General features: G+C 41.1%; 1 protein-coding gene across 3 annotated transcripts in view; it reads left to right on the forward strand.

The window, feature by feature from the left end:
* BCAR3 (BCAR3 adaptor protein, NSP family member) overlaps positions 1 to 11,967 on the forward strand; it is a 93,557-nt gene extending 81,590 nt beyond the window's left edge. For all 3 annotated transcript variants that reach the window (XM_034437305.3, XM_087891112.1, XM_034437306.3), the window contains 5 exons: positions 2,412 to 2,527; positions 5,629 to 5,800; positions 6,765 to 6,876; positions 8,896 to 9,108; positions 11,060 to 11,967. In XM_034437305.3, coding sequence (XP_034293196.2) covers positions 2,412 to 2,527; positions 5,629 to 5,800; positions 6,765 to 6,876; positions 8,896 to 9,108; positions 11,060 to 11,247 — 801 coding nt within the window. In that variant the 3' untranslated portion in view covers positions 11,248 to 11,967. The remainder of the gene's footprint in view (positions 1 to 2,411; positions 2,528 to 5,628; positions 5,801 to 6,764; positions 6,877 to 8,895; positions 9,109 to 11,059) is intronic.
* The last annotated feature ends 1,063 nt before the right edge of the window (positions 11,968 to 13,030 follow it).

Raw genomic sequence — 13,030 nt, forward strand, 5'->3', positions numbered from 1 at the left:
TTCGCCAACACGGGATTAGGAAATAGATGGTGTGCAATTTTCCAGAGTGTTTTAAGTTGTAATTTTCTCATATCCCAAAGGCAGCATTTTGTCAGCTGCACTGCACAGAATGTCCAGATTACTTTTATTGAGATTGGCCATAATAACAGAATTTTGCAGGCCTGATGGGTATATTGCCTCTTCCTTCTCTCCCCTCCCCCTCTTCCTTACAGGTCAGTGAATTGGGAAAATTTCTATGTGAGCTCCTTCCAAATGTTATGTGAATATTCTGGATTTAAAATGCTTTAGCTGTTGTTGTTGCATTGGCATATGACCATCAAGTTCATCTTGCTACCTTTATACACATTTCCTCCTATCCAGTGGTGAAATCTAAAATTTGTTACTACCGGTTCTGTGGGCGTGGCTTGGTGGGGGGGTAATGAGACTGGGTGGGCGTGGCCTTTTTTTTTTTTTAAACTTTTAAAACCATTTTTTCTACAACCTCTTGGGCAAAGAGGTTGTTAAAAAATGCTTTCAAAAGGCTCTGACAATCCCAGCTGAGTTGCCTGATCGTCAGAGCTTGGATCGTCAGAAGCATTTAAAAAAATTTTTTTTTTCTTTTAAATGGCTCTGACGATCCAAGCTGAGTTGCCTTGATCGGCAGAGGGTTTTTAAAAAAACCCTCTGACGATCAGGCAACTCAGCTTGGATCATCAGAGCCATTTAAAAGAAAAAAAGCCTCTGATGATCGCGCGACTCAGCTGGGCATGGGGGGGCAGGGATTTTTGCTACCGGTTCTCCGAACCACCCACCTCCATCGTTACCGGATCGGGTGATCCGGTCCGAACCGGGAGCATTTCACCCCTGCTCCTATCATTCATTGCTTTTCTCAGAAGAGCTGCTGGGAGCAGAAGCACACTCAGGCTAAAACATAAGTGAACCAGAAGAGCAATAGCTCATCAATATTTGGGTATATGTTCTGTAATCCTAGGTCTTGGCAGTGAGTTTTGTAATGGGGAGGCTTACTGTATCTGGTACTCTTTCTCTCCAACACTTTTTCTTGGAAGACTGGGCTAAGGAGGGAAATAGATGAATTGATTGGGTGTAGATGTTTCCATGTCACAACTGAGATTGCCTGGAATTAGTTTAACTTGTGCATGACTTCGTCAGTTTGGAGTCAGATTTAACCACCATCCCCTGGGGAATTAATTCATTAGCTTATTTAACACTGGTTTGGGGGTTTCTACAACAAACTATTCTTTTCCCTTCCTGAAGCATTGATCCAGTAAGGCATACTAGTGATAACAGAATAATTATTTGGGGAGGGGGGAGTAAATTCACCCCCAAGTGATGGAGGGCAAAGCTGTCTCCTTAAGTATCAGCTCATGGGGAAGGGGGAAGACCCAGCTGTTGAGTTCAATAGGTCATTGGGTAGAAAAGGTGATGGGCAGGGGAGCTGGACCATGGGCCTCTGGCAGAAGTGGCAAGAAGATTAAAAGTGCATTAATGCCTGCTAGTGCAGGATTGACAAATCCCAGCTCATATTTGAGGCATCTGCAGGAAGTGTCAAGATGGTGGTTGGGATTGTGTGATCAAAGCTCTGCCCCTTTGTGTGTGTGTATGCGGAGGGCAGAGGGGATGGCTTTGAAGACAGCAGGAAGAACTATTATCAAGGCAGATGGGTCAGATAATCAGGGTTTAAGCCTGGGCTAAGAAACTAACTTGAGAAAACATCTCAGACAAGCCTCTCTCCAATTCACAATGGGTATAGTCTGATCTATCTTTTTGTGAGCATAATGTTGACAAACATTAAAAAGGGGGAGGGGACTTTCACTTTTTCACACGCACGCACATCGCAAACATTCCTGGCCCACAGAAACCAACTCAGACTGTCCGATAATTGTGTCCTTTCTGTCTGTGAAGAAAATGCTGCTTGAAATCCACGCATTGTCTTTGCTTGTCTTCTCTCCCATTCAGAATGTTCACGTGCTTTCCTAAAAGTTTCTGTCTTTCATTAGTGAGGCTTGGAATAGGGTTGGTGTTACTGTCAATGAGTGGTGGGGCATGGGGGGGGGGGGGAAGCAGGAGCCAAGAAGCGAAAGCTGACTAGGACAAAAGCTGGTTTGGCCAGGCCACATCCGCTTTTAAAATTCTACATGGTACAGAAAGCGGCAAAGGGAGCCTTTTAAATGGCTAGAAAGGTCTTCCAGCGGAGGGGATAAAACTGCAGCTTGAGATGTATCAATAGTGACTCTTTTTGGGAACGACTTTGTAGGCTTTCCATCAACAATGGGGGTGTCCCCTCACAGAAAAGGCTTCCTGGGCTTGCAGAGAGCGCCTGGGATCCCGCATTGATCCTGCAATGCGGGTCAATGTCTGGGCCTCCTTGATTCCACTCAGCTTTCTTTTGTTTGCACATTTGCCTCTCTCAGGTTGCTAGGATACTTGAAATCTCCGAAGAGACGAGGAGGATCATGGGAGTGAAATCAGGCTTGGAACTGATTACCTTGCCCTACGGACACCAACTGCGCCTGGATCTAATTGAAAGGTGAGCACTGCCGTTGTGTTTCTCTCAGCAACATTGAGTTGTCGCGAGGAGTTTCTTCGAGGTCCACAATCACAAAACCTGCCGAGTGGGCAGTTCCCGGGTCGGTAGACCCTTCCCATGTTTCTGAATACAATCAGAGCAGGTTCCTTATGATTCCCAAGTAACCAGGACTGAACACTGAAACTACCCATGCATCCTATCACATCATTCAAAGTCTATCAGGGCATGCTTTGGAGTTTGGGAATGAAGGGCCTGATGATGCCCATATTGATGTAAGAATTTTAAATGGGGTCCTGATAACATATGAGCCACACTTCCCTTGGAACATTTAATTATAAATACATTTGTTAAGAGAGCCAGTTTAGTGCAGCAGTTAAGGCATCAGGTTAGAAACTGGGAGATTGTGAGTTCTAGTCCTACTTTAGGCATGAAGCCAGCTGGGTGAAGTGGGACCCATCTGTGTCTTTCAGCCTAGGAAGAAGAAGACATGGACAAACCCTTTCTGAAATCTTGCCAAGAAAATTGCAGAGATTAGGCCAGGTAGCCATCAGGAGTCAACGCTTACCTGAGGGCACATTTAAAAAATTTATGCTTGTTAAGCAGTAAAAAAAAAAGAGAGAAAGTCTAATAGCTTGTATTGCACAGATCTCTTACATAAACAATCCTGCAGATCAAGTAATAAACAGTTTTGAAAAGCCCAAGGATTCCAACCTCACCCAATCTTTGAAATAAAAAGTAAAATGCTGCAGTTTGGAGATTTTAGCCACGTTGCCACAGTTTCCTGCTTCCAGAGAAGTCCTTTTTTGGCAGATACAGGTAGTCCTCAATTTACAACAGTTTGCTTAGTGACCGTTCAAAGTTACTACCGCACTGAAAAAGGGGACTTATGACCATTTTTCACACTTACGACCATTGCAGCGTCCCCATGGTCATGTGATTTAGATTCAGATGCATGGCAACTGACTCACATTTATGACAGTTGCAGTGTCCTGGGATCATGTGATCCCATTTTGCAACCTTCTGACAAGCAAAATCAATGGGGAAATCAGATTCACTTAACAACTGTGTGACTAATTTAACAACTGCAGTGATTCACTTAACAAATATGTCAAGAAGAGTCGTAAAATGGGAGAAATCTCTCTTAACAGATTTCTCACTTAGCCACATAAATTTTGGGCTCAGTTGTGGTCATAAGTTGAGGACTACCTGTAGTTGTCCTTTTCTTGCTGCACCATAAGAGAATTCACCTTGAGACACCTTGGACAGATGCATTACTGTTTCTTCATGTTTAGAACAGTGTAGCAACATGTATCAAATGGAGCTTATGGATGAGATTGTTTAAAGGACAAGATCTTCCCTAGGATGAAGGCTATGTCCATCAAGGTTGTTCCTCATTCTGGAAACATAGAAACCTGCATATTAGGGGATTTTGTTCATTAGGGGTAGGGTAGGGCTTCCCTAGATGCCAAGATAACAACACTCAACCTGTTGAGGAAGATAACAACATTCAACCTATTCCTACTACAGGAAGAGCCTGGTAATACAGTGGACTAAAGCACTGTTATTAACATCTGCTGCTTGCAATTACTGCAAGTTCAAATCTCACCAGGCTCAAGGTTGACTCAGCCTTCCTTTCAAAGGTAGGTGAAATGAGGACCCGGACTGTGGGGGCAATAAGCTGACTTTGTATAAATATACAAATGTATGAAGGCTATTGCTTAATGCATTGTAAGCCGCCCTGAGGCTCCAGAGAAAGGTGGCATATAAATTAAAGCAAAAAAAAACAAAACAAAAAGGCACTAGCTGTACAATGTGGAGCACAGAACTAGGTTGATACGAGTGTATCATGCAACTCATCATGCATTGTGAAAATCCATGGCTATTTTCTGAGAGACCATAAAGAAACCACTATATGCCAGCCAGCAAGTAACAGAATGGAAGGGTGGGGTTGGAGGTTGCCTCTCTCTTTCACTTTCTTCAAGAATTAAAAAAAATAAATAACAAAAATTCCTCTTTGGACTCAGTGGGAGAAAACAAAGTTCAGCTTCATAACTATTTACATAATGGATGGTCAGAAGGATTTTAGAGCCTTTGACTCTAAAGCCTCTAATTTCCTAAACAATACACATGAACCACAAAATTCTCCCCCACCGATGTGGGGGAAGGAAAGGCTTATGGATGCTTTTGCATTGGCCAGGAAGGGTTGAACTGATGCTGATCTTCACCTTGAAGTATAACCTCTCCTTTTTCCAAAGTGCTATTGTTTCGTTGCAGAATGTAATTGGTTGCATTCATTTATTCAAATCTTATTAAAATATATTCTGGATAATTGCACAGGAAAAATTTAAGAGTTAACTTAGATCCATGTTTATCCATAGCTGCCATGGTTCTATGGGATTCATATTGGATTTAAGGCAATGAAGCATAATTTGCATTGATTTCTGTGGGTCTCTATAGAGTGACATGTCCAGCTAGGTGGCAGCACTTATCCAATCTTGGCTGAACTCAAAAAACTAAGCAGAGGGGAAGGTTGGCTAATACTTGGATGGGAAATCAGAAGAAAAGATCAGGAGTGCCAGCTAGGAAGTTCAGAACAAGAGAGTGGTAAATCAATTTCACATTGTTGCCCAGAAAACTGCAAGAACATAATCATGAAATCAAAGGATCTAAGCTCAAGTCAACAAGTGATTCGACTTTTAAAGAGAACTGAATTTAAATCAAGTTCATTATTTTAATATATTGCAAATATTTACAAAAGTGCACCAATAGCTCGTTTGAGTCTGTGCTATGATACCTGAAGCAGAGGAAGAATACTGTTTGTCATAACTGTTTGTATAAATCAAACAGGTCAAAACTCAATACTCAATTTTCAATCAATTGAAAATACTCCTTTATTTTTTTTTAACACTCAAGAATCCTAAAATCGGCAGGTGTGCATTTCTCTGTGCTGATTGGTTTTGCTTCTTCTCATCAAAATGACAATGGGAATATAGTGATGCCAAGATCCCAGATCCTTTTTTTTTTTTTTTTTTGCTTGAATTCATAGGGAGTGTAACATCTTTTTGGTAGCCCTGACTATACCCGATTTGTTTTCTCTCTAGGCATACTACGATGGCAATAGGAATTGCAGTGGATATTCTTGGCTGCACGGGAAATTTAGAAGAGCGTGTTGCAACATTAAACAGGATTATCCAGGTTGCAGTCGAACTAAAAGACTCCATGGGGGATCTGTACGCCTTCTCAGCTATAATGAAAGCTCTGGAAATGCCTCAGGTAAAATGGAAATCTTATACGCGGATATTCGGGATAATGAATATTTCTCGAAAGGCCAACAATATGCAAACAAGATCAACTGTTGCCAAGGTCCATTAGATCTGCCTCTGCGGATCTCCCTGTTCGCTACTCCCAGCTGGCAGCTGAATATTTATTGAAACGAACTGCTGACTTAAGGGAATCAAGCATGAGCTTTTTCACACTCCTGTACTGAGTTGTAGAACGACTGCCTGGGAAAAGCCCACCTGAAATCATAGGCAAAAACCTGTCTTTGAAACTCTTTTAAGTGCACCAGCCATCCTAGTCAGGGGAGGGCCAGTGGTGGGTTCCTCCCGGTTCGGCCCGGTTCTCCCGAGCCGGTAGCAATGACGATATGACATCACCAAACCGGTTCTGCCCCCCCCGTGCCCCCCCACCACGTTATTCTTACCTTTTATTTAGCCTCACCCCCAATCTATTGCTGCCTCCTGAGTCCCAGCTGATGGCTAGAGGGAAAAAAACTGTTTAAACTCGTGCCGCAGGGCTTCAAAGGGCCGCCCTACAGCTGATCAGTGTTAAAAGAAAATAAATGAGTAGACCAGTGCCTGCAAAAATACATGAGATCAGTGCCTGCAAAAATACATGAGTAGATCAGTGCCTGCAAAAATAAATGGGTAGATCGGTACAGGTCTGCAAGCAGTTAAAAGCCTGGTAGACCAGTATCTCTGCTAAATCCTAAATAATTGTCACATGACCATCAAACCACACCCACAAAATAAGCCACGCCCACAGAGCTGGTAGTAAAAAAATTTAGAACCCACCCCTGGGAAGGGCGGGCTGTAAAAAAACTTAGCACCGCCCCTCCCTTCTTATCTTGCCATGCCTTGGTTTTGATGGAAGCCATCTTCCATTGGGCTATGTTTCAATGAGATAATATTGTAACATATGGCAGGAAAAGCATATTTCCCTTTTTTGCCCTCTGTAGATCTCACGGTTGGAGCAAACGTGGACCAGCTTGAGGCACTGTTATACACAAACGGCCATTATGTATGAGAAACAGCTGAAACCTTTCAGCAAACTCTTACATGAAGGAAAAGGTGAGTGTGTGTCTATCTAGTTACATAACATTTTTCATTGTTGCCGAGGGACTCCAATTAAGCCTTAAGGGCACATCCATTATTCCCTTAATGGAAAGTGTGTAAAAAAAGTCACATCCTATCAAGGACAGCAAATGGGCAGAATATATTTGACTTAATTACATCCTGCTTTGCTTTTGTTATTTATCTTGTCCGGGGGAAAATAGAGATCCTGCAGCCAAAGAAGACATGTACAATTGCACATGTGTAAGTTCTATGAAAAAGGCCTCAGATGGACTTTCTCTGGGTTTGTTTTTTTTAAAACACTCCAAAATACAGGTAGTCCTCGACTTAACAACAGTCCATTTAGTGACCGTTCGACGTTACGACGACGCTGAAACTTATGACCGTTTTTCAAGCCACCATGTGGCATCCCCTTGGTCATATAATAAAAATTGGGATGCTTGGCAACTGACTCATATTTATGATGGTTACAGTGTCCCAGGGTCATGGGATCATCTTTTGGGACCTTCTGACAAGCAAAGTCATTGGGGAAGCCAGAGACACTTAACGACCATGTTACTAATTTAACAACTGCAGTACAGTTGCACTTAACAACTGTGGCAAGAAAGGTCGTAAAATGGGGCAAAATTCATTTAACAAATGTCTCACTTAACAACAGAAATGTTGGCTCAATTGTGATCGTAAGTTGAGGACTACCTGTAATTGTCCTAGGTCTCCTGTTTTGTCGTAACAATTGGTTGCATAATGAATTTCTTGGAGCTCTAATGAAAAGTGATCAATGATCAATTTTCTTGCCAAAGTTAAGGGCGTTTTATGAAAAGAAAGCTGAATTAAAAAGGGAACAATAGCTGTCTCTACACTCAGTTCACGCTGCTTATTGGGGCACTTAGATGTGTAATATATGTATGTATTTATATTTCTAATCCAAATAATTAGATGTTTTCCGCAAAATTATTTAAAATGCTAAAATCAGGGGAGGGAACCCAATAAAAGTACTTTAAGCATGAATGTTGTGTGTTTTTGAAGGTATACTCACAAGAAATGGCACATATAAATATAATAAAGTATATGTAATATATAATGCAAGCACTTAAAACAATTATATCTTAATAGGCAATTCCTTAAGTGGATAACGAAACTGAGAAGATTCTCTTCCTTATTTCCAACAACTAACTTAATTTGGTAGGAGCACTCAGAATGAGTTCTCTGATGACTGAAATGCTGGGTAGACATGGAGAATTTCTGACCCTAAACCAGCTGTGCCATTACAAACCAGAACTAGAACTAGGCCCAGAAATTAGACCTACCTAGCCAAACATTGTAGAGGTAGTCCTTGACTTACAACCACGATTAGAACTGGAACTTTTGGTTGCTAAGCAATGAATCGTTAAGCGAGTCATCCATGTAACAGCCCATTTTTACAACCGTCATTAAGTGAATCATTCCAGCCATTAAAGTGAATTATCCAATCATTAAGTGAATCCATCTTCCCCAATTGGCTTTGCTCGTCAGAAACTGGTCAGGAAGGTTGCAAGTGGAAATCAGGCGGCCAAGAGATGCAGCAGCCATCGTAAATACAAACTGGTTGCCAAGAGGTCAAATTGCAATCACGTGACTTGGTGCCTGGTGCGATGGTTGTAACTTTTGAGGATGGGTCATTTTTTTCCAAGGCCATCGTAACTTTAAACCATCGTTAAATGAACAGTTGTTGAGATCTGCCTGTAGTAACAGAAGGTTGTGTTACTGCATTTCCATGAAAAACTTATGGGAATCTTCGCTTGGTATCTAAAGTTGCGGGCTATAGTCTAGTTCAGGGTTGTCAAACTCCTGGATCGCAGGCCGGATGCGTCATGCGCTGCCCACGCCCAGTTTAGCGAAAGGGGGGGTTGAAAGTCCCGATACGTCACGTGACGCCACCATGACGACGTGAGTTTGACACCCCTGGTCTAGTTAGTAGATCAATTTGTCATAGTCATAGTGCTAACATCCGGTGCTTTTTCATTTCTTCGTTTTCAGAGATCACTTGCGTGTCGCAAAACGTCGTCACTGTGCCGTTGCTGATGCCTCTGGTTACCCTGTTAGAACGTCAGACTGTGGTCTTTGAGGGAATGGATGTGTGGGAAAACACTGACCAAAGCTGTGATATCATGCTGAAACATTTGGCAACAGCTCGTTTGATAGCACAAAACGCTGAACAGTATAGCGCAAATGCAGAAAGGATCCTTACAGGTAGGGGAAAAAAGATGATAGACCTCTTGATATGGCTGTAAGGCTTTTAGTAGTTAAGCTCATAAAAAAGAGACACAGGAGACAATCAAGCCCAGGGCTGTGTAAATGCAGTCTTAGACAACAAGGTTGTTTCCACCCTTATTTATGTGCCTGACAGCTGATTATGTTGCTGGTAATTTAAAGAAGGCAGCTTTACCTGAGTTGACCCATGTCCCTTCTCATTCCCTGAACTGTAAACAGGAAGAGCTGGGATTGGACTGACTTTCAATTGTGCTTGTGAGGAAATATGTGGCCTTCCTAGGGACTTTGCATGACTCATTTAGTAACTTTAGAACGCATTCTTAGCTACCTTTGGAGAAAAGCTGTTTCTAAGATGATAAAAACGGGCTGGAATGTTTATTTTTTAAAAAAGAGTAAAGCCAGGGCTTCGTTTGGTTGTTCATTTTGTCCTCGGAGGCAGAGATGTAGCCATGTAGAAGAATCAGTTATCTAACTCAGTGAGATTCTATTACAGCATTTCTTAATTTTGGCAGTTCGAAGATATGTGGATTTTTAACTCCCAGAATTCCCCAGACAAGATGGCTGGAGAATTCTGGGAGTTGAAGTCCACACATCTTCGAGCTGCCCAAATTAAGAATTATTGCTGTGTAGCCATTATTTGTTGTATATATTCTCTGCATGTGTATTTCAAATGCCATATTCATTCCACGTGGGGGGAAAAGAATCTTGCAATTGGGAGATGATTTAGATCAGAGCAGGGCTGGATTTAGATGAAAAGAGGCCCTAGGCTATTCCACTTATGAGGCCCTTTCACCTATAGTGAAAGTGTAATTTTAATTTTGCTAACAATTTGAATGTAAACCCCTCTTGATTTTGAGACCCTAGGCTGAAGCCTAGTTAGCCTATAGGAAAATCCGGCCCTGGATCAGAGGTTCCCAACAGGGGTGCTCACACCCCCTGGATGTGTGAGACGATATTCCAGGGGATGCGAAAACTTGGGTTTAGACGTTTCAAAAATTATAGTGTATATATATATATATATATATATATATATAACTATATATGCATATAATTATTTACTTTTGTAACGGGTGCGAGAATACTGTATATCAGAAGCATTCTAGGGGTATGGCAGGGGTGGGTTCTACTTACCTTTACTACCGGTTCGTAATGGGGCCATGCGTGCTTGCTTTGCTCGCGTACGCGCTCTTCTGCGCATGCGCAGAAGCATTTTGATGATGTCGGGGTCAGTGGGCGGAGCCTCCCGCCGGTTTTACTACCAGTTCTATAGAACCGGTGCGAATCGTTGGTAACCCGATTTAGATCAACTACCGTATTTTTCGGCGTATAAGATGCACCCCCCCCCTTTAAAAGTGGGTGAAAATTTCAGTGCGTCTTATAGACTGAATACGGGTCTATTTTTGGACTCCTGAACCCTCCATGCATCATGTTTTCACCCTCCCTGGCTCCCAGAAGCACTCTGCAGTGCTCCGCACATCCCCTTTTTGGCCTCCCGAACCCTCCGTGTATCTGGTTTTCACCCTCCCTGGCCCCCAGAAGCACTCTGCAGGCCAAAAACAGGTGCGTTTTTGGCAAAATGGGATGCACGGAGGGTTCAGGAAGCCAAAAACCGGTCTGTTTTTGGCCTGCAAAGTGTTTCAGGGGGCCAGAAAGGGCGAAAACTGAATGCGCGGAGCCCAAAAACTATTTTTTTTCTTGTTTTCATCCTCTAAATCTAGGTGCATCTTATAGTCCGGAGCATCTTATAGTCCGAAAAATATGGTACTTTGCCCATTATATTGTCATGTTTTCTCCAGGGAGAACCTACAGCAACCTCAAATCATGTGCTGCAGTCAAAGGTGACATGCAGCTGGCTTAAGCACATGCAGCACCTGGTACCAAAGACTATATTTTATAGGTAACATTTGTACATTTCCATTTTCTTCACCAGGTTTTCAGCCAGATGACGCAATGAACGAAATCTTCAAAACAGAATTTCAGATGAGATTGCTCTGGGGCAGCAAAGGAGCACAGGTCAACCAAAATGAAAGATACGAAAAATTCAATCAAATTTTAACTGCACTTTCCCGAAAATTAGAACCTCCTCTTACCAAGCAGATTGAACATAGAAATGCCTGATGGACTCTCGGCTAAAAAGAAATTGGTATACTTACCAAGAAAACATTTTTTTTAAAAGGAAAGCTGTAATTTATGTTGCTTATTTCTCAATTCCCTAGGGCAAAGACTGCCAAAAAAAACCCCTTTAAACAAAATACTTCCTTGGGAGTATTTGCTGCCTGCCAACTCCCTTCTATGCTGCTAGTGCGATTTTTTTTAAAAAAAAAAACCTGTTATTTCCCCAATCCCTCCCCCCCAAAAAAACAAATTTCAGGCCAATCAAAAATCATATAGCAAACACTGCATCTATACCCAATTGAGAATCAGGACACTGCTTCATGGATTATTATTACTCTTATTCTGAAGAAACTGCCGTAACCCTAGATGGGGTATGGAAAACGTGGTTATACTGTCAAAAAGTTTTTGTAAAGTTCCTCTGATATCAAGCAGAATTTAAACTGTATTTATGTACATTTATTTATGAGTTGCTAATAATGATTTGTGATTTATAAAGGATTATTTATTTGTTATGATTGTTACCTTTCATGGACATCTCCAGTCCACTCTAAAAAAGTGATCATTTTAGGACTTATATTCAATAATATTATTAACAGTCTGTTTTGTAAATATAAATAGAAGTTAAAGAAATGGCTTTTTAGGCGGTATCAGTTGTATGATATCCCTTAAATAGATATGGAAAATTTTATAATAGCTGTGAATTAAAGAGTAACACTTTAAATATTTTACGCCTTACTTTATTTTTTATGCCTTATTTTATTTTGTCAATGAAACACAAAATGTGTCAACTTGCAAAGCTTGTTTGGGGACTTAACGTATTAACTATATCAATGTCTGCATTCACACTGTTAAGGTAGTTTATAAATTTCACCAAATTGCAAAATTGTGGTAGTGCTGCACTACCAAACTTTTATCTTACTGTTCACTGTGAGCTAAATTAGCTTTTTTTTAGGATTTACCTTTCATGTTGGAAATAATAATTTTAAAAAATCTTTTTTGTTGTTCTAATTATACAGATATTTGCTGTTTTAACCAGTAATACAATTTACTGACTAACCCATTTAAAGTCATACGCTGAGGGAAGAATAATATATCATCTCTTTTTTCCTCTCTCCTCCTAATCAAAATATCCCTCAATGACTTAGGGAAAAAGAAGACATCTATCTTCCTCTTTGTACTCTGGAAGTCATGGTGAGCATGACATGAATTCCAAGACAGAGGAAACAAGCAAACTTAATAAAAGGCATTTAAATCCACCATGGCTTGTCCAGTCAACTGGAAAATGTGAAGCTTTTATTTTAATAAGCTAGTAAGGCAGACCGATAGCAGACCTTTTAGGACTGCTTTTGAAATCTATGGCTGGATACTTGCATTATCAGTTCCAAACAGAGACTTTTCCATCAGCACCTTAACCTACAGTTTCAGAATTCAAATGAATACACAAATTTTAGGACAATGCTTTTTTTTTTTTTTTTTTTTTTGGGGAAAACTTATGAGCTGAACACAAACGATCCAGCTGGAATTAGGAAGGCAAGAGAAAACTGAGAGGGAAAAAAAGAAGGATAAGAAAATGGGAAGAATCATTTCCCTTTCATAGTAGTCCTGAAATCCGAGACCCACCATGCTATAACTATGTAGGTCAGGACAAAAAAAAATATATATCTCTAGGAATTTTGGAATCCTCCCAAAAGCTTCTGTTTGCATGTGTGCAGTTCTACCAGAAGCCGCACTGAAGTGTATTGTTTCAGACTCTTCTCCAACTTTTCTCTGGCAGGCATTTGCATTG

The sequence above is a fragment of the Pantherophis guttatus genome, chromosome 3, assembly GCF_059756535.1.
Source record: "Pantherophis guttatus breed Tessera chromosome 3, ASM5975653v1, whole genome shotgun sequence".
In the NCBI taxonomy this organism is placed as follows: Eukaryota; Metazoa; Chordata; class Lepidosauria; order Squamata; family Colubridae; genus Pantherophis; species Pantherophis guttatus.